Here is a 27,569-nt window from a genome sequence, read left to right as displayed (position 1 = left end):
TATAAACTTTAATACATTGTCACTTTATCAGGCTAAAATTTCAGGTAGTTTGGTATTTCTGCTTAAACTTTATAAATAACTTTATAAATTTATATAAAGTTTAAGCAGAAATACCAAACTACCTGAAATTTCAGCCTGATAAAGTGACAATGTATTAAAGTTTATAAACAGTGACTGCTTTATTATATTATTTATTTATTTTATTATATTACTGCTTATTGATTTATCTCAATTTTTATCAAAAATTTAAAAGTAATAAATATATATATATATATATAATATATATAATGTAAATATATATATATATAAACTTTGAAATAATTAAATAGATACATCACCAACTTTGTATATATCAACTATATATATATGGTATAAAAGTAGGGAACAACAAAGTTGGTGATGTATCTATTTAATTATTTCAAAGTTTAAGCAGAAATACCAAACTACCTGAAATTTTAGCCTGATAAAGTTTATAAACAGTGACTGCTGGCTTAATCTTATTCTTTCAGGATGTACATATTTCATCTAGAATGTCCCAGTTTTGGGAACCCCAGAGATTTGTGAACATCAGTGGACAATTCACTACTATTTTTGCAGATGTTACTTCTATATTATAGTAAGAGAGAGAGAGAGAGAGAGAGAGGGGTTTGTTTAAATTTAATTAACACTCATGTTGTTGGTTTTAAGAGCATCCATCAGCACGTGACCAACTCGGATTTCAAAATATAGGCGATTTTTTGGCTCACCCAACATATGGCAACACTCAGCGGAAGGATGAAGGGAAGGGGTCATTTCAAAGCGGCGACCAAACCGATAGGTTCTCGCGTGTCATATAAATCTGGTGAGGATGGCATAGCATGGCGCGGGGAATTATGAAACTTGAATAATGAGACATTACGATTGTCGATTATTGGCAAAATTTTTCTTTGAAATGGGGTGCTCGATCCTATTTCATATAATTTTTTTTTGCTACAATTATTATTAAACTTTTTGCGAGACTTTTTGTTAATGATGTACGGGGGAGTTTTTAAGAGGCATTTTTAAAAAAATATACATTTTTTATACAAAATCTATGTATAATTGTTTTTTTTTAAACATTTTTTTTGAACTGTTATACATTTTACCCTAATCTTATTGAAAAAACAATTATATACATACTTATATTTTAAATTTTATTTTAAAAAGTACAGTTTTATATTTGCAAAAATCTATTAATATACCTATTTTAAAATTAAAATGTTGTTATTTTCTCGATGGATTTCTTATTTCCAGTCCTCTACTATATCGCGGGTCGATAATTTCCGGTAATAAACAATTGTAATAGAAACTTTTTAATTTTCCTATCATTTTGTCATTCCAGAATGAGTCCTGCCGCCAAATCTGAAATAATAAATTCGTTATACCAAATATCTTACTACTTAAAACAAAAAGCTTACCTGTTCTACCAGCATCCCCATAGGTGTCCATAAAATAAAATAACAAAAATCTCTTTTTGTGATATGAAGCTGGCCTTGGATTTGATAAAAATAATCATGGTTCTGTTTTAAATGCATCTGTCCATTTTCATCAAGGGTGGCAAACTTGATTATTTTTTTATTGATAGCTTCTGTAGGGCTGATTGCTGAAGCTGTTGATGGGCACTTTACTTCTACTAATCCTCTTGAGCCAACTAGCCCATCAGGGCTAGCAGCCAAAGCACAACATTCGGAATCAATAAAAAGACCACACATTTCAACTTTTAAATTGTAGGTTTCCTCAAATTGTTGAATAGCAAATGGTTCTTTTTCGGTGCCATACTTAGTGTGTTTATTGCCCCGAAACTTGGAATAAAGAATTGCTTTTACTTTATTTTTGCAATTTGTTTTTTCTAGCATTTTGCAAATATTTCCAAAATTTGATGCTGTAAGCCTTAAACTCCTTTCTTGATACCACTTTGGATTTCCTCCTTGTCCTCTGGTACTAATCTCTAAATCCTTAATCTCATTTTCATTTTTTTCGAGTTCTTCTAAAAATTCCTTTTTTTTTTCTTCAAATAAATTTTCTTCCATGTCTGGCTGTATGCTATTATCTGCCTCCTGATCCCCATAATCTTTATCAGGAAGCGCAATTGATTTATTTCGTTTTTTAAATAGGGTTTTTGGTCTTATTTTAAGAGTATTAATACGTCTTTGTTTAACTCTATTAATAAATTTTTTTGTATGACCAGAAGGACTTTTTTCAGCAATTGATTTAAAAATTTGTCTGTGGTATTCTCCGCTTCCAAGATTATAAGATAGGGCTGCAGCTTCACACCGTATTTGATAAGACCCTCTTTTTGAAAAATTGATGCGCTTTCCGCCAATAAACTTGCATACCACAGAGTTATAATGTTCAGCTACATTATTGTCCATATTTCTTAACAAACTGGAAGCATGCAATATGAGTCTATTTAGACAAACTTCAATGTCTTGCAAAACCCCACATGCCTTCATTTCTTCAATATAATTTTTTTCTCCAAACTTTTTATCACATCTAAAATATCCTATGGCTGTACAGTTTAGATGCTCTCCAAATACGTGGGATGGTATATTTTTTAAATCTTTAGTAAGATTTTCTATTTTAATACTAAAGCTTTTATCTTCTTTATTTCTTTGAGTAACAGCCATTGCAACAGCAGTTCTCATCCTTCGTATATTGTTCAAAATATGTTTGCGCAGGTATGGTGAAACCGGATTATTTGTACTGTTGCTTCTTTTTTTACCTAAAATAAATAAAGAACAATTAATAGCTTTTTCAAAAATTAATGCTAATGATGAATAAACTTACTAGATATTTCACGCAATTTGGAGCAAAAATTTCTTAATAAATGATTCCTGCACTCAATTTTCTCCACATGTAAACTTCCATATGGGCGAGCCTCGATCAGTTTTTTATAGACGCTACTGTCACCATCCCCAACAAGTCTTTTATAAATAATATTATACATGTCAATACTTTTTCGAAATCCTTCCACAATTATGTCGGATTCCATACTTGTGGATGTATTTGACCAGTTCTTATAACATGTATGATCTGGAATGACTTCCATGTTTTTGGCACTGGCGTATGCACAAAAGCTGCAGTATTTATTTCGGATTCCAAGAAATAAAAGTTTTCCGGTCCTCTGTCCAATTATACAAGCCTAAAATACAAAAAAAATCAAACAAAATTAAGTATTTAACTAAATCATAGTAAACTTACAACTCCTGAAGCAGCATCATAATTAACATTATAAGACCTTTTGCTCCAAGCACCATCAGCCACAACAGTGATACAGGGGCGATTATATTGGTCTACTTCTCCTAATTCTTTGGCCAATAAACTCTCTTCTTGTGCGGCTTCCTCCATTGCTTTCCAAGCCGTTTCCCTTATCTTTTCTCCCACAAACTCATGGTGCTGCTGATATGTATTTGGAGACATAAAAGGGACATCCAGTATGGCCATAAATTCTTCCGCGGCAGTAAATCCAATACCCGTTGAAATGGTTGCTAAGGCTGCTGCGGCATTTATGTCCATGGATGTTTCAGACTCATCTTGAGTAAACAGATTGAGGTATTTTTCTAAATTGCACATTTTGCACTTTAGTAAAATTGAACTTTTTAAGCCTTTTCTATTTTCCGTCAAAATGTTCATATCTGCAATTGTGCAATTAAATGGAGGGTGTCTGGATAAATTCTGGATTTCTTTAAAAAGCTTCTGAATATCTACGATTCTCCTTCCTTCTATAACGTAGTCAGTTATGGTATCAGGAGATGTTCTAAAAGTAATATTTTGATATGAAAACTAATAAAAAATAAATAATTAAAAAACTCAACTAATTAAAAAATAATAAAAAAAAATATGGCCAAAATGAAAGTTTAGTTTTTATCACGAGTTTAGGTATTACGCTTTTCATCGAATTTTTTAAAAATAATTTGTTACAAACCATTCCATATTCACTTTTTAAACAAATCATTAGAAAATAAGAAATATGGGCCAATTGGGTACATATTATGTACCGGGTGGGCAAATAAGAATGTTCACCGGCTATATCTCAGGCCCTAATAATCGTATTGCCTTGAAAAAAAAATGTTATAAAAGTGGCCCAAAAAAAAAGCCGGAAATTATTTTGAAGTTCATTGGTCGGCCGCTAGAGGGCGCTACAGCTTCTTTGAATCTTAAAATTGCATTTTTGCCAAAAAAATCTCTAACAACCTACACCTCAAAATATTATATTACTATTCTAGAAGAATTTTCTCACAAAAAAGTTTTTACAAAAATTTCTGTCAAATGTCAAATAAAGTGGTGGGGGGAGTTTTTATCTTGAAATATAAAAACAGCTGAAAATCGGCACTGACTGAACCGATTTTTTTTCAACAAATTTTGTTTAAAAGTCCTTTGTTGCTTTATTTTTTCTACCAAAAAAAATTGTCAAATTACTTTCCCTAAAATACGCTAGAGGGCGTTTACTTGTGATTTACCCTTTCTGATGGATTATTTAAAGAAAGTCAAATACAACTATATATATTTTCTTACGTCATTTAAAGCAGGGAACAAAGCCTTACTAGCCGGTGAAAACCGCATTACGATATCACGTCTGGTTATACCGGAAGTAGATGTCAACTTTCTTATTTTAAATTACACACCCTATATATTATTTGATTTTTAGATTTTACATAAAATTCCAAGAAATTTGAAGTATCATCTGTATACTGAAGTATTCCTGCTAAAAATTAAAAAATCATAAATTTTAGTGAAATCATTAGGGAATATTATTTATATGCTGGGTAGCAATTTATCGAAATCCGGTATTTTGTGTTTTTGGTTTAAGTATGTACCTAATATAAGTAATAACATATCAAGTTTTGAAAAACTTATTATAAAAATATATAAGTGCTTTTTCATTACGTATAATATTTTAGTAAAACCCTACGACTATCTTCAAAAAAGCATTGCATGAAATTTGAATTTATACATTATATTATTTTATAGCATTATATGTTGGTTTAGGAATTTAATGTATTAATACTTTTAATATAGGTAACTTAATAAAATTAATTAAAAGCATCAACTAAAATCAGTTTTAGTTGACGTACTATTAAACCTCAAACGCTATCAAAAAATGCATTTTTCATTTGGCTCACTCTGTATGAAATAAAAAGCGCCAAAAACACGTTAAAAAATAAAATAGATATTATGTTTGAATTTTCCAGTTACGATGCATAAAATAATAGATAATTATAAAGCACTAACCTTTGTCTTTCAACTTCTATTTCCTCTTCAGATGTGTTATGAATTGGCATACTTTCAGTAGCAGAAGTACGGAAAGTACTAAAATAAATGACAAAAAATTAGTATGTTTTTGCAATGGCCAAATCTAAAATATAGATTTGGATAGAGATTAATACAATAATACAAAAAAAAATTAAATTAAAAAAAATGTTAAATGTATGTACAGATTTTAAGACATTTGATAATTTTTAAAAATAGTAAGATTTTATCTTTGAAAAGAACCTATTTTTAAAATCTTATTTCCAGTAAGATGCTAATACATTATATTTTTATGTTTACAATGAGACAAAATAATAAAATAATTTTTGGAAATATTTATCTACTGTTTATCTAATTGTTTTTAATAAATCTACTTGATGAAAAAAAAAATTGTTAAAATCCATACTTACTTTTTGGTATTAGTTAGATAATAACTCTTTTTGTGTTTCCTTGATTTCCGGCGCGAATAGTAAACCTTGGATTTACCGTCTTTACGTTTTCCCATTTTTTCAAAAAATAACTGCTCTTGCACAATAAAAACAAAAACACTATAACAGTAAAGTTCACAGTTTTCACAAAAATAGCACACGACAGACTTCCATATACATGCAACGGCACATCACAAACTAAAAAGTGTTAGGGTACGTAAAAAGTTACAGTTATTCAGGTACCCAGTCTAAAATTTTCGTTTTTCTCATTATTCTACCTGTGTATAATATAACATTATTGTTTAACAATGGGGTAAGGCGGCACCGAGGCGACGCGATGGCGCGGCGACAGTCGCTTGCAGACAGACTTAAAAATTCAAACAAAAAAAAACAAAATTTACTAAATATCCTACTAATCTAACCTAAGTACCTAATATTATTAATTGTTATTAGTTGCCTACTAATAACAATTATTAATAATATTGCAGCGTACGGCAAATTTATAAACACATCAACGCTACATCACAAACCAAAAAGGATTGTGGGCAAAAGTTCGAAAAATAACTAAAATCAGGTAGTCCAAACTTTTCGTATTTGTTAATATTCAACCTACATAATTTATTACATTACTATATATTAATATTTTTTAACATTGGGGTGACACGGGAACGACGCTCGCCAGTAGATCTTGGATCGATAAAGCATAAAGCAATGCTGCCAAGTATGCCGAGACGTAGTAAATATTCTAAAATTTGATGAAAATTGCCATATTTTGCTATTACACGTTTGCTAGGTTTATTATTAAAAATTTCATAAAATGTTATTAGGGTTAATTTCTTAAAAACGCATTTACTAGAGGCGAACTTATTTATTTTTTTATATTTTTTTTTTATTAAAAAGAAAAATATCAATATTTAAAAAAAAATAATAAACAAATAACTTCGCTTCTTCTGCTAAATATTTAAAAAATACTAGTGAAGATCTCATTAAAATATCTTTTAAAGCAAAAGAGTTATCCATGTAATAGAAATTAGGGGGTGATGAACGCTCTTAAATGTGATGCAGTGGGTATCCTGTTGAACCTTAACAATCTTCCTGATTTACCAGTATTTATATTTTTTGGGATACTAATAAATAGATGGTGAGCTGCACTTTAAGAATCACCTTAAGCAAAAACATTTACTAGGTTGTTTTGGTGTTCATGCCATTAGGGAGGAATTGGATGAGAATTTGTATTTTTCATTATTTGAGTCACACTTGAGGTATGGCATGTCATTCTGGGGTTCGGCTAATGAGGGAATACTTCTTTCACAAAAAAAACAATTGGATCAATTGTTAATAAAAACCAGAGATAATCTTGCAGGCACTTATTCTTTAACCTATTTTTTACCAATGATGCGAAAACGCACAGTCATATTAATTTTTTTTTATAATATAAACAAAATGAAATATCTAACATCACTATAGTATTTACTAAGGTTGAATTAAAAAGATTTTTAAAACACTCATTAAATAAACCAGTGTTTTGATTTTTAAATTTTTATTCCAATTCAAGCAAAATTTTAATGTCTAAACATACTTTGGAATATTATTGTTTATTATTGGTAAGCATAATACAGGCGAGATTTGTTTAGCTGAATCGTATTGCTAATACATGTGTGTATTTACCTTTTTTTACTGACAACAAAAAAATGTTACAAGTTCCAAAATACTTGACTCCAAATTAATACGTTACCTGTATTTTGGTCGAAATAGCGCTTGAGTTGCCAACGGTATCAGCTAGAGATATTGCGGTTTAGGTTTGTGTGTAAGAAAGTTTTTAGTAATATTGAATTTTAATCGGTGCTAAGTGTATGTGTATTTTCGAAAAACATGCCTAAATTTCTTACGCAAAAAGAGCTGGAGAGTGCTTTATATGAAGTAGTAGATGAATTGGAAGCAGAACATTCCGGAGATGGTAAGATCTACTAAGTATTTTTGTTAGGCCTGTTATGTAGACGGAAATTATTTTAGTTGAAATTGATGCTGTATATATTCCTCCAGAACCACATAGCTTGACTGACGAAGAAAATATAGATGACGATGTAATTGCTGTAAACAAAAAAAACAGCCAAAATGATGGACATAGCGGGCACATTTGAATTACAGTTAAGACAGGACAATGAATTTGACTCAGATTCGTCTGATGATGAGAGTTTGGCAGAAAAGAAACGGAAAATCGAAAGGTCTAACACCAGCCAATTTCAAAGTAGGGAACCAAAATGGAAAAAGGGTTCAATTCCTATATGATGTCCCAGCCTATTTCGAATGAAGGCCCTGCGCTTGAGAAATTGGTAGATTTACTCAACGGAAAGTCACCTTTAGACATTTTATTTTTGTTCTTTGATGACCAAGTATTAAATCTTATTCTAAATTATCGGAAAAATATGCAAAAGACAATAATCGACATGATTTTGAGTTGGATAAATATAAATTACTAAAGTATATAGGACTGCTAATATTTACAGGTTATCATAAACTACCACAAACACAACTATATTGGTCAACTGATGAAGACAAGGGGATAGACATTGTGAAAAAATGTATGAGTCGAAATAAATTTTACAATATAAAAAAAAACCTCCATTTGTCAGATAACGCACAATTAGACAAAAATGACAAGTTTTGTAAGCTTACGCCATTTTTTGATCTCATAAATCAGAAAATGTTGCAGTATGGTATATTTTCACACTGTCTGTCCATTGATGAACAAATGGTTCCTTACTTTGGCAGGCACTCCTGCAAAATATTTATTAGGTGTAAACCCGTTAGATTTGGTTTTAAATTATGGTGTATTTGTTCGTCAGGCGGTTATTTATATCAGTTCATTCCATACGCAGGAGCAAATCCAAATAAACAAAAATCTGTATTAGGTATGGGTGGGCAACTTGTTGTTGATTTATTGTCTATAGTGAATGATTCAATGAAGCATCAGGTATTTTTTGATAGTTATTTTTCTTCGTTTCAATTATTTTCATATCTTACCGATAAAGGTTATTTTGCGAGCGGAACTATAAGGGAAAACAGAACCCTCCGCTGTCCTTTAGAAGGGACCAAAAGTGTTTCTAAATAAAAACGCGGCTACTACATTTCGGCACATGACACTGTCAGTGGGGTCTCATTAGTTAGATGGAACAGTGGTCACAGTAATAAGTAACCATTACAATGACGAACCATTATACAGAGCTAAAAGGTATGACCGTAAAGCAAAAAAAGACAATCCTATTCAGCAACCTAATGTTATCAAGATGTACAACAAATTCATGGGGGGACTAGATCTCCACGATAACGGGATAGCCAATTATAGAATAGGGATATCTGGAAAAAAGTGGTGGTGGCCTTTGTTCGTTAACACTATAGATAGCACTTTAGTCAATTGTTGGAAGGTTTATAACAGTGTCAGTGACAAAAATATTAGTCAACTAGACTTTAAATCGTACATTGCTCTTCGCCTGATAAAAACTGAATCTTCCATTCGTACATCTATTACTACCCCTAGGGCAGTTCTTGAGCAAAGATATGATAATATCGGTCATGTTATCACTAAATCGCTCGACTCCAGACGTAGATGTAAAATATGTAGTAGTCAAACGGTATTCTTATGTAAAAAATGCAACGTGCCCCTCTATACCGATTGTTTTGAGCGTTACCATAAAAAGTAAAATTACGTTTTTTTTGTTCATATATTTAGCCAATGATGCGAAAACGCAACATGCCCTTTTTTGAAAGTTTTTGAATGTAACTTTTTTTTGTGTCATAATCTTCTTTTCTAACCTATTTTAATACATAATACATATTGCTATGTTTTTTCATGCCCTGGTAAAATATGGGTTAATCAATGGATATTAACTTTCATATATATTTATATTTTGGAATCTTCATCTCTTATCTTTATGAAGTGAAGAGAAGCTCCGAAGTTGAACTCCTCAATGGGTGATTCACCAGACTCTCAAGTTGCTCCTACAAATGCCAAAAACTACGAAAATGTTTAATCACTTGCCTTCAAGACTTGAAACTGTTAATTCTTTGAAGACTTCTCATCACTTACTTAAAACACTGTTTTTAGGTAAAGCATATTATAACATTAATGAATTCTACCAGGATACCCTTGAGACTGTTTGAAATGTGATATCTGCAATGCTAATTTTTTTTCCCTTTGATTTTAATTTTATAACGAAAATTTTAAACTTTTTTTTTTGTTATGGTTAAAATTGAATACTTAGGACATAAGAGTTCTTCTGTACAGATACTTATGCTTTAGTGACCAAACTTATTATATTTTTTTTGACTGATAAAGTACTATTTGAATTTGAATATTATGAAACCTGATTCAAGCCAAGTTGAAGAAGTGTTCTGGATAGAAAACATTAGGAACTTCAAAGATGTGTATAAAGGTTGTTAAGATAATTTTTAGAAGCATTTAATAATGAGAACATTTTACAGTTCAAAAGATCTTCATGTTATCTGCCATAGTAATTTGCTTGCAATACCCACTACACTAGACTATTCAAGAATGTGCCCTGATCCCATATTTTACTTACATTGTTAAAAATGGGTTCTCATGGTTTATGGTCATTTATATTATCACTTTTTGGGATCAAATTAGAGATTAAGGTTTCTTGAGGTTAAATGTATATTTTATTGCTAGTAAAGTGAATAGTGCTAAAGTTTCTATGATATATAAAGCAGTAATTCCTAAATTGTATTGAAAATATTTATTATACAGCTATATTCAACTAAAAATTTTGACATAGTCAGTTTTAGAATATGCAGTCCAACCAAATATGAATATCTATTAATTACTTCGTAAGCACTTAAGGCTTATTGATTGAGTATATCCTTCAAATGGTAATAAAATGATTGTAAATTATTAAATCGTAAGTGGCATAGTAGTAAAGCTAAAATAAGTTTTACTGCTGCAAAATACTATAAAATTATGATATTGCTTTAAATTTATGATTAATTTTATGTAATATTACGAATTCGTCATACTCTTTCTGCTATATAGGAACAGTCTTATTAGGATTTTATGCATCAAGTCTATGGATAGTTTATCCCTCCTTTGGAACAACATGATATGAGAGTATTAGAAGAGATTAAAGGGAAATTGGATTTGATGCAACACCAAACAGGTCACTTAATTGAATTCACTTCCTTGCAATTATTTGCAATTGATCTTCATATAACTTTCTGAGGTTTGTTTAAGTGATTGTCAATATTATTTTATATCAATAAGTGATTCAAAAAAATAATGATGATTAGCAGTTTATACCTCTAAGTACTTAATATTGTATAGGATTTACGCTAATTTAGTGCATTTCTTGATAAAACTAATGATTTATTTAAACAGACTTTAAAAGAAAAATAAATAAAATAAATTTGACTAAAATTGCATTAAATAATCTCATTAAAAAGGTAAATGGGTAAAGTTCTTAAAGTTACCTGGTTAAGTACATTTAGAGAGGTATTGCCGCCGAAGAGTTAATGTAGCCGAGTTCCTCTCTAACTAAAAATGGCACTATACTTAAAAACAACCTTACTCCTCTTGAAGAACCTCAATTAGAGAGGTTAGCTTCCAACCTAAGAGCCTATAGTAAGAACGGTATTTAAAAGTATAGTATTGTTAAGTATAGTAGTATTGTTAATAAAAAGTTAAAAGTATAGAAGTGTTGTTGTTAGGCACATCAAGCATTTTCAGTAATCTTTCCATATACTTTAATAGAGTTTATTGGAATTAGCTTGAACGAGACCGGTAATAGCTTCCAATGAAAAAGTGCTTTTCAAAAAAAAGTAGGTGAATTATTTAATTCTTTCAAAGTAGGGAAATAAATCGATTTATATTTATATAATTTTACCTTACATTATATCCAATATGTGCGGCGAAGTGCTGAAAATAGAGCAGACATACCAAAAATTTCTCTTTCTGAGAAAAAGTCACTTTATATAAGAATGGTTTTATTTGGTCAAAAAATACGATTGTAATTGCAAATATCCAAAAATCTTTATCAGAAGGAATTAAAAAAAATATATTCTTTTTAAAGTGATAAAAGTAATTTAGGAATATTCTAACTTGATCCCCAAAAAACTTCAAACAAATTAGACGTGAAATCTTATAAACTAGTGATAAGTAGAGCTGTAAGAAACTATCTACTTGCTGCAGGTCATTATCGGTGAAGGCATTTGACAATTACCAAATTCCATAGCGATTTCTTACAAAATGTGTCATTTTAAATACAAAGAGACATTGAAAAATATACATTGGCAGGAGAACATATCCCATTGCGATGAATTTTATCAGAAGAACCACCCACAATATGCATTTAAGATAGTAAAAGATTAGTTTGCTAAGAAAAACATTATTATACCTGAATGGCTATCCCAATCTCCAGATTTATTAAACATCTTTGGGAGGAAATAAAAATTCTACGTTGTTTTAGTACTGACATATCCCCATTAGCAGGCTATATCCCAACATACTAAAACAGTCTTAATATGCTACTAACAATATATTTTACAATTTCTAACTTTCCATATCCACTAAAAAATCTTTAATCGCTTGTTAACAAGATCGTAGACTACTTTATAGACTAATAAATAAATCTGGTTGTAAATCAGCCTCGCAAATTTCATGATTTTACAAGTAAAGTGGGTAGATGTCGACATTTATAACACTGGCAGACCAGCACTAAAACCAGTCTGGCATCGGATTTCTCATTATCTCTTGGAAATCGCGAATTTTAAACTATAGCATATATATTTCAATTGTCCTAAAATACAATAAAGGAATTTATTTAATTAAGTTGATATATGTAAATGACACCTTTATGGCGCATATTAATTATTAAGACTGCAGCAATCTTTAATCATAAAGTGAAGTTTTATTTATATCAGAATAAACAGAAAACCAGCTTATCTATTTAACTTCTGATAATTTAAATAAACCAGGGTCGACTAATGCATACACAGTTTTGTTTACTAAATTTTAAAATGCAAAATTTGATTTGCTTATAGGATTTATTCAATTGTTATATAACCGTTTGATTAAAATGACAAAAAGAAACTATTAAACAATTTTTCTTAATTTCTGCCCCATTTGTTTATAACACACTGAAATTTACATACATACGACTAGGCTAGACCATATCCGCTGTAATTGTTTCTTTCCGATTAAAATCGTTTAACTCGTAATTAAATTAACTCCTTAATTTGATTAAGCCTTTGGCTAGAAAGGCTTATTTAATTGAACTGACTTAACCTTTTGAAGCCTTATAATGCGCCTATCTGACCCGTTACAGACGATTTAGTTTTAAATAGACAAATTTTATTTTGATTTTCAGGGATTAAATTTGATTCTCTTAGTACCAGTCAGTTTAGTGCATTTTAGAAATAATAAAGATTCTCCTAGAGTTCTGGTTAGGACCGTAAAATCTACTTACAGAAGAAGCTTTGAGATAATTTTCAACTACGACCATTTCCAGGTCAAGGCTTATTTTATGCCTGCAATAATACCCCAAGTTAATACCATTTTACTTTACATTTATATTTATAATTTAAGTTTTCTTTACTTGTTTCCTGTCCACCATATTCAAGAAGTTTGGATATAAAATAGATCTAACCATTGATAAGAATTCAAGGTTAGATCTGATCCTGTATCATTGTCTGTAATCAATGCTATATAATAGTGATTACAATCTGGTTTTTGTCCAATATCTTAAACCTTAACCTTTCCAAGACCTTAAAATTTATGTCGTATAGAGCCGTTAATTAATAAATTTTAATTGCTGTGAAATCATATATTACAGTTATGCAATATACATTTTAGAAATATTAAATATGATAAAGATGGAAGTTTCATAGAGCTCTATTTGTAATCCTAAAGCCTTCTTTTAAAAGAAGCTTCAAGTGCGTGCTTATCAGTGTAAAGTTCATCATCTGTATCAGCTTAGGTTTCAAGTATTTAATATTTAATGACTAACATATAAGAGCAAGCAAATATAAAGGCAATAGCTTTCAGCTTTTCCAGCCATAACTCATAAATTTACTCGTTCACATTTTTAAGCACTGGTGCTGTATATACCAGTCTGCTAGCTCCATGCTTTTGGAAGGAAAGTTCTTGTTATTAATGTTTCTACTATCGACGTTTTGATTACCAATATATATCAGACATACTAAAGGTTTTAAATTTATCAGAAATTCACCAGTATGCCGACGATACACAGGTTCTCTACTACTTCGATCCCAACGATAATTTAGTTGAATATAATTTAAATGTTGAACTCAATTCAATTTCAATCTACTCAAAGGAGCATAATTTAGTCAATAATTCAGCCAAAAGTAAAATGATATTTTTTTCTGATAAACATACTCGTAAAAATATTGTTTCATCTGTTAAAATGTATTAATTCCTTTTTCTGATAATATGAAGATTCTTGTATTGACTTTAGATAGCTCTTTGCGGTTCAGAGAACGTATCAGTATTCTGCTAAAAAGGTGTTATTTGAAAATGCATATGCTTCATGCTAACAAATTAATTCTAATTTATAAGACTATAAAGGAAAAACTTACCGAAGTTTTTGTTTTATCCATTATCCAATATTGTTTAATAGTTTATTTTCCCTGTTTAGATCAACAGGCACTGTACCTTTTACAACGTGTTCATAACACCTGTTGCCGATTTATTTTTAATTTAAGAAGGTTTGATCATGTCTCTCAAGGCATTTATAATTTAAAATGGCTCAAAATATTGTGTTTATTTAAGTTTTTATTGTCTACATTTCTATACCGTTTATATAATACTCGAAGCCCCAAATATCTGTATGAAAAACTTTTACCTAGAAATCGAGTACATCGAAATATTAGACATAATACCCTCGCATGCCACACCATTCAACTGCTCTGTTCACCCGTTCTTTTACGTACAATATTGTTCTTTTTTATAATAGTCAAAAACCTATGTTTAATGACAGTTTGTATACATTTAAAAGAAATTTTCGAAATTTATTTTTGGAAGAATCAATGGAATGAGGTATCTTGTTTTATGGTTTATTGGGAGACTGTTAGTATGGAAGTTGAAGAGTTTAAGAGTAGCTTGTAGCTAATCTTCGCCTGTGTAGGCAAGTAGGCATTATTTTAACATTTGCTGAATAAAGACATTTTATTATTATTATTATTATATATGAGCATAAATGAACCGATTTATCTTGCATTCTATTATATTGTCGTATTTATGTTGCTTTCATATGTAGTCAATTTTACGATTAAATTTGATCCTACACCTCTTTACCATAACTCATGATATTGCTAAGCCAAGGTCCTCTTTTTTCCTCAATTTTTCTCGTTGATATAGTTTTTAGTAAATGTACCTAGGACCTCGGAAAATATGTCCTATAGGTAAGATGTTTTTTGTTGTTTCTGGGCTATTGGTTGTTACGTTTGTTCTCTATAAGACTTGTTTATTAGTTACATAGTAGTATCAATGGAATCTTAAGTAGTCTTCTCAGGAGCCACATTTTGCAGGTCTCTATCCTTTGAAGGAATTTGACCTTTAGTGACCAGGTTTTTCATCATAACAGTATAGTCCATACCTGATGATACTTCTTGTCGCAAAAGGTCTGGGTGGACCTGGAAAAGGTGAACTTAATAAAGGTGTTTCAAGCAGTGATTATGCGTATTTTTATCTCTTCGTCGTTGTTCCATTAGTCGTTTAGTGTTGTACTCAAGTATTTCTTTCTGGGGAGATAGAGGTTGCTTCTGAGATGCCCCAGGATTCCTATTCCGGTCCTGTACTTATTTGCATTTTCCTGATGGATTTCAGTCGGAGAACTAACAGTCTTTATAGTTTGCTCATGATGTGAAGCTTTTCAGAGAGGTTAGGTTCTTTAATGATGCTATTGGCCTCCAGAAAGACCGTAATGTATTTTTTGAATGGTGTGTGGAAAATAACTTTAAAGTCATAAAATCATATTTTCAAAACAAAGAAATCCAATCAACTTTGTGTACTCTATGGAATGAGTGGGTTATAGAATGAGTGGGTGAGAATATGAGTGGGTTAGATCAAGTCTGAATTTACATTCTTTGGAAGCAAGGAGAGCTCTGATTGACATGTGTTCCTTGCATTGTTGTCCCCAGTTGTTGGTCCTAGTTAAGTTGAAGATACCCTCTGGAAATAGACAAAGCAAAAACAGACAGAGATTTAAAGAACATTTTGAGATACCCACCTACTTTTCTTACAACTTCTTTAAATGATTTATACTGTTGCAACTTTTATAGTTTGTGTAATTTTAAGTTTTTATTTATATTGATTTTAGTTAGTTTGGATACTTGTTTTAAGTTTTGGATTGGTATTAGCAACTTAGGCAATTTTTACTAATATGTAGACTTATGATGTGATAACATGTTTTATCTGCCTGTTGATCTTGATTTATACTATTAATACACAGCATTTATTGTAAATGCTTTCGGTAAATAAATAAATATTTGAAGTTATTCACCCTCTCGATCTAGTTATTCTTGATATAGAGTATTGTCTATTTATTATCATCAGTTCGATTTTGTTTATGTTGATATTAAGAGTAAACTTCGTTTCTTTTGCATTTATGGCATTTACGATGACTCGTAGATCTTCAATATTATCTGCTAAGACCGCCATTTTGTCTCTTAAATTGTTGATAAGAATACTATTTACCTTTGTTCCCCTTGAATTATCCTCTAGTGCTAGTTGAAGTATCGTTTTCGTGTATATGTTGAATACAAGCATTGACAATATGCATCCCCGTCCTTAGCTGCTATGGTTATGTTATGCGTGTAATGTGACTCATGAGTTCATAGTTTTGATGTTTGATTCCAATATAGTTTTCGTAGGATTAGTATTAAAAGATCATGTTTCACAAATGAAGCACATAAAAACGTCTTTTCGTTTGGTCATAGCATTTCTGTATAAGGAGCTGCATCTAGTACTGCATAATTACCTCTCGCGTGCCTCAACCATTTTTAAATCGAAATTGTGTTTCGTTAAACCCAAATCGTTGACTACACTTATTTATTGCAGTTTAATTAAAATTGTTCACTTATTCAGTCTTTTTGGAAGGAATTATCATTCGGTTTATCTGCAGGTTTCTTGTCCACAATTCTTTTTGCCATTCTATATATTTTGGTCAGAAGAAGAAGACCTGATGCAAAATGTGCTTTCAGCAGCATCGGCACCTGAAGTTACATTTCAAAGATGAGTTAAAAGATTTGGTTATGGGCTTAGTTTAGCAAATAATTAACTTTTACATATTTTTGAGTATTGTTCGTATAGCAACTCTGTTGCGGTATATCGGATTTTCATAAGTTTTAGATTGAATAAATAGTGAAGGCTTCAGATTTGATCGGCTATACAGGGTGTTTTTTAAAGACGTGCTAATATTTAAGGGGATGATTCCTGGACCCATTTTAAGAAAAAAAGTTCTTATGAACATATATGTCTTAAACGTCTTAACTTTTGAGATACAGGGTGTTAAAGTTTTAAAAAAAAAATCAGTTTTTTAATAATATTTTATGAATTTCAGTACATGTGTTCTATGCATCAAGACACATTTTTTGATGTGCAAAAATTTTTTTTTCTCTGCCAGTGGCGTCCCTACAGGTCTTCTATTGAATATTTTTAGTGGAAAAAATATTACGCCACTGATTTTTCCTAAAACAAAAATTATTTTTGTTTTTAAAATCCTCAATTACTTTTTAGCAAATTTGATCTCAAGGTTTTTTTTCGTTCGACGCATGGTTTTCGGTTAAAAAAATAAAAACAATTTTACTTCCCTAAAAATTTGATGCGGTGTGAAAATGTTTGTTCGTCGATTGCAAGCAAATTAAGGGATCAGATTTATTACAAGAAGTATAAAAATTGAAATAATTTAAGAAATACTCATGTTTTTAACGCGTTTAAAAAGTAAATGGGAGTAAAAAAGTGCCGTAACGCGTCTTTATTTAATGCAAATAAAGTCGCCGATTCGCCTATGCATGTTTCGTATTGCTCGTTTCTATGGGCAACGAGTTGACTTTTTAAGGAAGTAAAATTGTTTTTATTTTTTTAAGCGAAAACCATGCGTTGGAAAAAAATCAAATCATTTCACATCAAAAAATGCGTCTTGATCCATGGAATACGTGTACCAAATTACATAAAAATGTCTACAATATTGTTTAAGTTATTATTAAAAAACTGATTTTTTTGAAAACTTTAACACCCTGTATCTCAAATATATCTCAAAGTTAAGACGTTTAGGACATATGTTCATGTCATAGGAACTTTTTTTCTTAAAATGGGTCCAGGAATCACCCCCTTAAATATTACCACGTCTTTAAGGAACACGCTGTTTAAATAGATTAAGTGGTAAGGATGATTATTTGGGTACTTATACCCATTCCTTATGAGGCAGATAAGTTTAAAATGTAGAAGAATTTAAAAATTCAGACTATAAACTCTCTTTCCGGTTGACTGAATAGCTTTTGGTTTTGAAAAGGGGAGGTTCTGGTGAGAACATACTACTCGATAGAGTCATATTAAGACGTATGACCGTAGTCTCAACTCCAGATACTTTGACTAACAATTGTATTGAATTTCGAAAAGTGGGATCCAGCCACGACGCCAATGATTGCCGCCAAAAACGAGCTTAACCGCCAACCGGCCGGCACTCGGATCGATGAACGAGCACTATGCATACTATGCAACCCCGCTCAGCAGGAAAAGCCACTCCGGGCGTGGTCCCCTCAATTCCTGGATCTATTTGCATGTGTCCCTCGGGCTTTTCCGGGAATTCGACGACCCCCACCAACTCCTACCCCATCGCGCCCCATTTTACGGCATGACTCTATTTTGTTGTTCGTAGCACCCGATCCTGATGTTTTCCTTCTGGCTTGCTGCTATGTTTTCGGATAATGTTTACTCGTATAAAAGTTGCAAGAGTAAAGACATTGTTTAACCGAATACAAATGTTACAGATATTTTTTAATAAGAACTTGTAAGATCCAAGATCTGACCTAAAAGGCAACTCCTCTAGTTTTGCAACAAAAATACCCTATTTGTTAATTGGACGTCTTTTTTCCGCTTTTTTCTTTAATTTTAAAAATTGCATTCTCCCAAGAAAACCAGTTATATAACACAGGCTTATTTTGTCTTACGGAAAGTTGGCTATCATCACAACACAAAATACTACAAAGGCGCAAAATTACGTTGAAGGGTAAAATTTTGTTCGTTGGAATAGGGGTGATAATGTTGGTGGCATGAGTATCTTTATCAAACAATCTATACCTTGATCGGGTAAGCAGATGGCTGAGGATATTGAGCAGTTTTGGGTAAAAATTAATTTGTTTAACGAAAATGCCTTCCGAGTTTCTTATAGACTTCTTAGAATCAATGAGTCTAACTCAAAGTTCATTTTTAATTATTTTGAGGGTCTTGGACATCATCCAACTTATCAGAATAAAAAAATAATCATTCACACTATCAGATTACTTTAACACAAACAATCAGATTTTAATATCAAGGAAGGAAATGCGACATGAGTTAATTTTGTCACATTTAAATATACAAGAATAAAAAAAATCAAAACTTTAAGAAATTTTAAATTCTTTTATTACAATAATTTTTCGGCTGAATTGCGGTCCAATGCCTTGGATATTTTTGATGGACACTATTGATGAAAAAGTTCATTGTTTGATAATATTAATATCAAATAAACTGGTATAATTATAAATATTCCAAATTTTTTTGAGTGATGCTAGCCAAATAAATAACCATTTTATAAATTCAATTCCCGACCAAGAACAAATAAACTCTTATCAAAATAACAGATTCAATGAACACTTAAATTTTAACTTTGCTTGTATTCATGAACCCGACGTTTGAATTCCTATAAAAAGCATAAAAAGTAAAGCGACGGGAATCGATGGGATAGATATCCATACCATTAACTTGGGTGTCTTTTTTGCTACCATATTTTGTGCATATTAACCACTGCATTAAAAATTCAGTATATCAAAGTATGTGGAAACAAGCAGAAATTATTCCTTTGCCTAAGAACTCTAATCTAGTCTCTTTAAATGACGTCAGGACAAACATCATACTTCCCAACATTTCGAAAATGTTTGAAAAAAATTTTCTTGATGTGAACAAGATTTTGCCCCAGAATGGGTCTGGTTATAGGAGGGAACACAGTTGTAGAACTGTGAACTGACACAGTCTTAATAACTGTTCTTTTTTTACTGGATTATTCGAAGACGTAGGGTTGTAACAATAGGGTCGAAAGGTTTACTTAATTATTTTACTGGCAGGAAACAAGCGGTGGAACATTCAGAGCACGCCTCAAGGTTCTAATTTGGCACCAAACTCATTTTTAATCTATACCCTTAAGTTTTTAGCTACACTATTAACATCATGCTTACATCACAGTTTCTCTGATGATACACAAGGGTACTTATCATTTAGTTTGGAAGAGAACGAGCAGGCCATCGCAGCTATTACCTACGACTTAAGAAGAATCGCCGATTTTTTAAATATACATTATTCAATACTAAATAATAATGAAACAGTAGGTATAATATTTGGGAGTAAAGCCAATAGAGAAAATTTTAAAATCTGTCATTCTCACTTAATATCTATTAACAATGACCGTGTTGAATTTAAAACCGAAATAAAAAAACCTTGAGCTAGTGCGTAATATTTATTTTTTTGCAAATTTTCAATTAAAATTCAGATTGTACTAAAATTTCATTTCGTGGTGAAAGAAGCACTTAGTTAATCACATCCCACATGTTTCGCAGATGCCTTGTTGCTAAAATAAACCAAGAAAAATGTATTTTAAATTAAAATATCTGAACTATTTTTGTCCTAAATGCATAAATATAATCTTACTTTAAAAATCCTCAATGATCTCAACATTGTTTTCTCATGTTACTGCCTATTGTACGCCCCTGGTTGATACGATTATCCGATATTTACGTCCAATACCCTTTTAATACAGTTTTGGGTGTAGAGGCTCGTTTACCGGAAGGAAACGTGTCGGTTTTGCCAAATTGTCCATTAATTGCCTGCCCAGCACGCTAATCTTTGACCGACGAGTTTTTGCGGTTTCGTAAATGACCCTGATAACATGACTAATCTACCGCATAATCATTTCGAGTTCCTATGAATCACTTGTCGGAATTGATACCACACAAGTGGGAAATACATTTTTCCTAACTGGATATTTTGATAATAATAATTCTGCAATATTAATTTACTGATATTGTAATCAATTTATTGCAGTGACTCGTCAATATGTAATACTCGTCAGTGGAATATTTAAAAAAGACTATTTAAAAAACTTATTTACTAGAATCAACTAGAATTTTTTTTTACGAAATCAAGTTCATATTGTAAATAGATTTTTAAGTGAAATTGGCGTGAAGACTCTCCTGGAGTAAAGTCCCTTAACAAGTTTTTGAAATAATAAATTACATACACTTACTTGGATTACTCCAAATACAGTCCGTCTAGAGAAAGTATCCGGAGAAAAAACCACAATTATATTTTTGCAACATCTACTTCTTTATTATTTGAATAGAAAAATAACAACAAACAATTCATTTTACTTAACTAAACATCCAAGCACACCAGAAACTAGGCGACTGCCATGCAAGTGTTGGTCGTCCAAGCCTCTAAAACCAAACGAATCAAATTAACCTTCTTTATTTCGTGGATACTGCTCGTTCCACTTCAATCTTCATTAATTCTCATATATTTTCAATGGGACTAAGATCTAGTGAAGCTGCTGGCCATGGAATTGTTGTCAGTTGGTGTCCTTGTGTGCAAGCTTTAGTATAGGCACAAGTATCTGGCATTATTCTGTTGAAAACGCCACCTCTCTGGATATAAAGCCGGGATAAAGGACATAAGCCGTTTCATCAAGAAAACCATTTAAAATATTACAATGCTTCGTACCATCGACAGTGTGTCATCAACTATACAGAAAGGCGTAGCCCCACATTGAGATATTGGTCCCCAAGCCATTATTTTAATGTGAACTTTGAAAATTTGAACGGTAGGTAACATTTTTTCTTGACAGGATTTTGAGAAGGTTTGCAGCAGTCTGGAAACAACTCTCGTCAGATATAAAAATATTACTGAAATTATCTCCTTGACGAAATTCCATTATTTGGATTACTGGCCTATTATCTTCAATTACATACTTGTTTTTAAAAATAGAACACCAGAACATTGAAGGCGAGACATGTGCAGAGCAGTTACCGCAGAGTCAAACTGGCGAGGAAAACCAGGCTATTTCCTCTGATAATAATGAACAAGGTGAATATTTGGATTCAACAATGTTAATAAGTGATTTAAATGAAGAAGGAACGAGTGCTCGCTGTCTATTTAAGTATGTGACACATCTTTTTAAGCCAATAGTAGTGAAATAGTAAATTGAATGAAACAGTAGTTTAACTAAATGGGTTCTAGTAAACTTCCCAATGAAACTCTCTAATCTGTTTTTCTTCACATTATTACAGTGATAATTATCAATTTATTTTAATGTCATAAGATTCTTTCCATTTATATTCTGGGAAATATATTAATTATTTTAAAATGTCCCAGATAATCGAAATTTTAAACTGCTTCCTGATATCATAACTTTGGTTTCTCATTATCTTTTAACCCAAATTTAATTTCTCTATCTTTTAGTGTACATCCTTACTGCTACATGCTATTGAAAGCTCACCCTCATCAAATAAATTTATGTAGTTCAATCCAGAAATGTTATTTAAATAAATATTTCCTCCATTGTTGATTTCTAAATATGCTGGCCAGTTTTCCAAACGCTAGGCTCGGATTTTGTCGTCCTAAATTCACTAAAGCGTTTTAATTGTTTTCGCGAATCTTACTGTGAAAGTGAAGCCATAAAAATTAACAAGAACATGGACATAATAACGATCATCTGATGATATCTGAGGCATATTGTATGCGTGGAGAACATTGATCCAGATTTGTGCTCCATCAAAATTTGGTCTTGATTATTTGAACGTCTCAAATTCCTGTTTATATTCACAGAAACAAATAAATTACTTGTCAGTAACACATAATCACAAATTCATATATATTATTGTCTTTGCTCCCCTCCAACATCTCTCTCTGAATTTACCCCTGGTAAGGAAAGAAGACCCAACTTGAGGGCATGATATGAATGCAGATCAAACAAGCGGTAAGTGAGAAGTCATTACAGCGAAGATTGATATTGATTTCATACAAGATATTGGGAAAGGTAGAGTCATTGATACAAACAGAAACAGAGATCGGCTAATTCAGGGCAACTTTTGCCAGAGTTCGGCAAATGCTATTCCATATTTAATGTTCGTATGTTTTCCGGGTCATTTTGAAGTCATTCCGGACCCTTAGACTCCTTTTCAACTTTATTCCATATTCCACCATTTTTAGTCATTTTGATGGACCTTCACGTTGTAAATATCATATAGGGTCCCCATTTTAAAATTTCACATCTGGGAATCTGAAATAAATAGAAAAATTGACGGAAATACGTAAAAAAAAAAGTCGGAGGAAATTAAATATTTTCTAGCCATTGCCGGACTGGAAGAATATAGGAAGGAATAGTTCCATATTGTTGAAAATATCCTACGGCTTCCTCAAATTGAGGATCTATCCATATAGAGTTGATTTTCAACAGTTCAACATTAATTAGAGGGTTGATATTATTTCACTATTAAAATCTTGATTCATAAGTAGTTCAGTCATTTGATCCCATAAGTTGCCTACCCATAAATATTTTTTTTTCAAAATACTCTTTCTACAATACCTTCCAACTTTACATTCAACCTAACCCATGAAGATTTCCATTATTTCAATATCTGCAGTCGTGTTTATGTACAAATACATTTAAATAAAAAGTACATTTATTACTAAAGCAGACCTTTTTCATAAACCTGTTCATCATTAATTAAATCACCCACTAGTTCACAAACTGTCTTGTAAAAACGTCTTCAGTTACACGTTCTCTTGTCACATTAACGACCAAATTTATGAAGTTTGATAATTTTGTATACGGAATCCAAGGAACCAATGGAACCAATCTTCTCTCATAGATAGTTGCCAATAGAATAATTGTCATATTTAATATATCGAGCACCCCATGCTTTTTACTTTGATTTGAATTATTCTGTTAATACATTTTATTATGATTTTTTATTTAAGGTATTTAATTATGAGATGAGTGTACGATCTTTTTCTACTGTAATAAAAACTCTTTGTAATTAAAAATAATTTTCTACTTTTTAGTTCGATTAGTAATAAATGCGTGTTTTTTCAGTTTTTTTTTAACTAATATTTATTATCTTGTTGAAAGCATCTCATATTACCTGGATACTTTCAGTAGCGGCGGCACGGTCAAACTTTTCATACTCTTATAATTAAAATCGACAAAATGAATGTTTACTGAAAAAGTATACTAATTTGGCAAATAGAAAATACAATGCATTTACCTTACAATTAGCCTGAATCCACATTGGTACGTAATTACGGATACGTAAGACTGTCAATGCTTATCCGAAACTTGTAGGTTATACCTTACTTACGGTTTTGACCTACCGCAATTGCTTCAGCTAATTTTTAAGCTTTAATTGTAATGGAAGGGGTTCTCGGATCCCATAGAGGTTTTCTGGCATAAATGAATAAAATCAATATTTCGTTATCTAATTTCCTGTGTTTTTGGCTTAAATCTTTGCCATCGCCTAATAATACTACAAAATAAATAAACAAAAAGAAACTAACTAACAAAAGCTATAACATAAACTAGATTGACAGTAGCTAAAAAACTGACAAGAAGATAAAATAATAACATCATAATATGCTAAAAGTTAAAATATTGTCCTCATTGGCGCAAAGCTCGAAGGTAAGTCCCTGGTTCTCCTTCTCCTCTATATGTACTTGGAAACATTGGGAGTTCCAAATAATTTTGGGACTGACTATTAATTAAAAAACCACAATCGACACATTTAAAATATGTGAAACCCAAGGTCGAACCCAAATTCGACATTCTAAAGAGAATGGTAAAAAATAACAACTAATAAAAAGAATTAACAAAAAAATGTTTTCGTAATAACTCAAAAATAACAATAAAAAACAAATAGCACAAAAGACTGAACGGAGGCAAAAAACGGAATGAAGTTCGAATTAATCAACTTCTATCCGTGTTTTCCTTGACCTAGGTACGTGAAACCTTTCAGGCCTCTCATTGGCTGATAGCAATCACGTGGTCCCAACGGATCCGTAATTACGTATCAATGTGGATTCAGCCTTAAGCAATATTCTGCTGACAGACTCATTTAAATGTCGTTGATCTAATTTTGTTTTTGAACGTTAACCAAAGTCAGTGTAAATTAAAAAGAATTTATTTATCCTGGCAGTCCTAATAAGAATAATGGGAAACTATCAAATTATTGCATGGTCATCGGTTCTTGATACGTGTGCAAAGTTTCAAGTTGATCAGACTTTTAGAAACCAGTAAAAATTATTTAATTAAGTTCCATTACATTCATACATATACAACTTTAAAAAGTATTTCAGATTGGAAAATGCAATCTTTCCTACTACTTTTCTGCAAGCGATCGCATCAAGAAATCTGCGGGTTTTTTGAATTTTGAAAAATTGTGATTCAACATTTGATTAGTTATTTCAAATAAGTTAATTAAATTAGAAATGCTCGATTGTGAGCATTACATTTGCAAAAGAATTTGAAAAAAAAAATAAAACAGGAAAAATATCACATGTGCGGACCCTGTATTTAATGACATTATTTTATAATAAATTTGCCTTACTTCCTTAAAGCGATTTTAACTTTCTAAATCCCTCTTTACCCCAATAACTAACGACCTTATCCTCCACCCCTTGCTTTTATCACGGCATATCCAGGATATCATCCAGGTAAACAATAATTCTTCTAAATCACGGCAAATGGTTTACACACGCACCCTTCCGTTAACCGATCCTTACAAATATGCTCCACGTGGGTCTATGCCCTTTCGCTATAAGAACGAACGTTTTTTTTGCCCCTGGTGTGTATCGCACTTCATATGGATTTGTCGCGTGTCGAATAACTATTTTACTTCAATATACCTCGGTTATTCGTGCTATAGAGGAAAAATCAGTTTTGAGGCACCGGAAAATTGACATAAATATCGCAATTCAGGAGTAAAAAATATGTTCTTTTCTTTGGATCAATATCTGGAAAAAGGTCTTTAAGTTGCCTTAATTGAACACACCCTTATGAATACCGGTTTTGTGTATATTTTAATGCCTCTCCTAGACTTCCTAAGTGAAACTGTTAAAGTTACGCCCGCATATCTAATAACTATCAAGCACTAAATCAAGCTTTAAAATCATAATCGAGAGAAGAGGGTGCGCTTTTGGTGACAGGGGGCCCTTTTGTTATCACTTAGCGGCCCTCTTCAGTTATCTCGTTTTGCCTCTCGATTTGAATTTCGTATTAGAGTTGTTTTATTTAAATAAAAGAGCTTTGACATCAAAACGAATTCAGATAAAAATACATATTGCGAATAAATTAACGAGATCAAACAGTTCAAATATCATTATACTGCTCTTGGATATTTCTATTGTTGACCTGGCGGTGTTATCTCATTTCTCCATTTTCATTTCTTTTGTCATCGAGTGAATCGATAGATCTATATTTAGGGCATAAAATAAATGAAGGATGATAAAAAAAGGGGTTGAAGAGGAGGCAGAATAACTTTATGAACTTCCGGTTTTTGCTTTGGGGTGGATTTGTTTGCTCTTCAAACCTTTGATAAAAATAAGGGGATATTTTTGGGAAATTATGGCTCAATCTTTTAAATTTTTAATTTTTTTCTTGTTCCAGCGCTGTTAGATCCGGAGATCTTACTGGCCCTTTTACAGGTTTTCTCTTTTCTATTTACTGTCCGGGAAAAACTGCATTTTTTTCCAAATCTCCGTTCAATTTCACTTAAGTGAAATCAAAAAATGATTTATTGTCAATATAAACATGGAAGTTGTAGACAAAGCCAAAACACGCGATACGATTTACAAAACATTACAATCAGTTACAATAAAATTAAATTAGATTAAGTTTTATTATGTCTAGTGAAAGATTTATAAATAACTGTTTTTTCATATACAATAGATCACTTACAAAGTTCAGAGGAGTAATCGGCAGCCTCAGCAGGTAATTGGTGGTGTTTATATCTTCTAAAGACCAAACGAACAGAGAGCTACAAGAGTTACAAAGCTTAGCTCCACCTAAATATATAATGGCCCTTTTCTGCAAAACAAATAGTAAATTTGAAAGGTAAATTGAGCATGAAACTCAGAAGCAGATTCCATACTGAAGATCGGGCTCAATAATCTCAAAATATGCACATCTGCCAATTAAAAAATTTGAATTGTCTTGCATATATTTGCAATATGGTTTTTAAATTTAAGAGATTTGTCTATTTAAAGACCAAAAAACTTACAGAAGGTTGGCATGATGATGGGTTCATTATCTCATCACACAGTCTTTTCTTTTCAACAAATCTTTTCCTATATTAGCTTCCATTTGAGCAACATTTGACTCAGGTCAGAGAATGGTGGTATCATCTGCAAGCAACGTAAATTTGATAGATATCTGTAATTGTGGAGGAATTTTTACGTAAATGATGTAAAGCAGAAATGATGCCTGTAGCACCCCTACATTTACCTTATCTTCCTCTGAGGTATCACTATTAAACTTACGCTCTTTAACTTTAAAATTAACTCACGCAGTCAAATGCCTTTGATCACTGACAGAACACTGCTAC

General features: G+C 31.5%; 2 protein-coding genes across 4 annotated transcripts in view; one reads left to right on the top strand and one right to left on the bottom strand.

Annotated features, from left to right (window-relative positions):
- LOC126737143 (protein tweety) overlaps positions 1 to 27,569 on the top strand; it is a 145,355-nt gene that overhangs the window by 11,618 nt on the left and 106,168 nt on the right. The window lies entirely within an intron of this gene.
- Positions 653 to 6,745, bottom strand: LOC126737138 (uncharacterized). 3 transcript variants are annotated; one of them, XM_050441883.1, is made up of 6 exons: positions 5,679 to 6,745; positions 5,251 to 5,328; positions 3,220 to 3,775; positions 2,806 to 3,160; positions 1,437 to 2,740; positions 653 to 1,380 (listed from the first exon to the last, which is right to left on the bottom strand). In XM_050441883.1, the coding sequence occupies exons 1-6, from the start codon at positions 5,771 to 5,773 to the stop codon at positions 1,243 to 1,245; spliced, it is 2,526 nt and encodes an 841-aa protein (XP_050297840.1). In that variant the 5' UTR covers positions 5,774 to 6,745; the 3' UTR covers positions 653 to 1,242. The 3 variants fall into 3 exon arrangements, with proteins under 3 accessions (XP_050297840.1, XP_050297841.1, XP_050297842.1); XM_050441884.1 differs by having other exon boundaries at positions 2,806 to 3,142; XM_050441885.1 differs by having other exon boundaries at positions 664 to 1,380; positions 1,437 to 3,160.

This window comes from Anthonomus grandis, chromosome 6 (assembly GCF_022605725.1).
Source record: "Anthonomus grandis grandis chromosome 6, icAntGran1.3, whole genome shotgun sequence".
NCBI classification, from domain to species: Eukaryota; Metazoa; Arthropoda; class Insecta; order Coleoptera; family Curculionidae; genus Anthonomus; species Anthonomus grandis.
This window is presented reverse-complemented; position numbering and strand designations above follow the sequence as displayed.

Bases quoted from the DNA above. Each gene is read 5' to 3' on its own strand.
- LOC126737138 (XM_050441883.1), bottom strand. From the start codon at position 5,773: ATGGGAAAACGTAAAGACGGTAAATCCAAGGTTTACTATTCGCGCCGG. The intron at 3,161-3,219 runs GTAAGTTTACTA...TTTGTATTTTAG, and splicing joins ATGATGCTGCTTCAGGAGTT to GCTTGTATAATTGGACAGAG. The intron at 2,741-2,805 runs GTAAGTTTATTC...TATTTATTTTAG, and splicing joins CAAATTGCGTGAAATATCTA to GTAAAAAAAGAAGCAACAGT.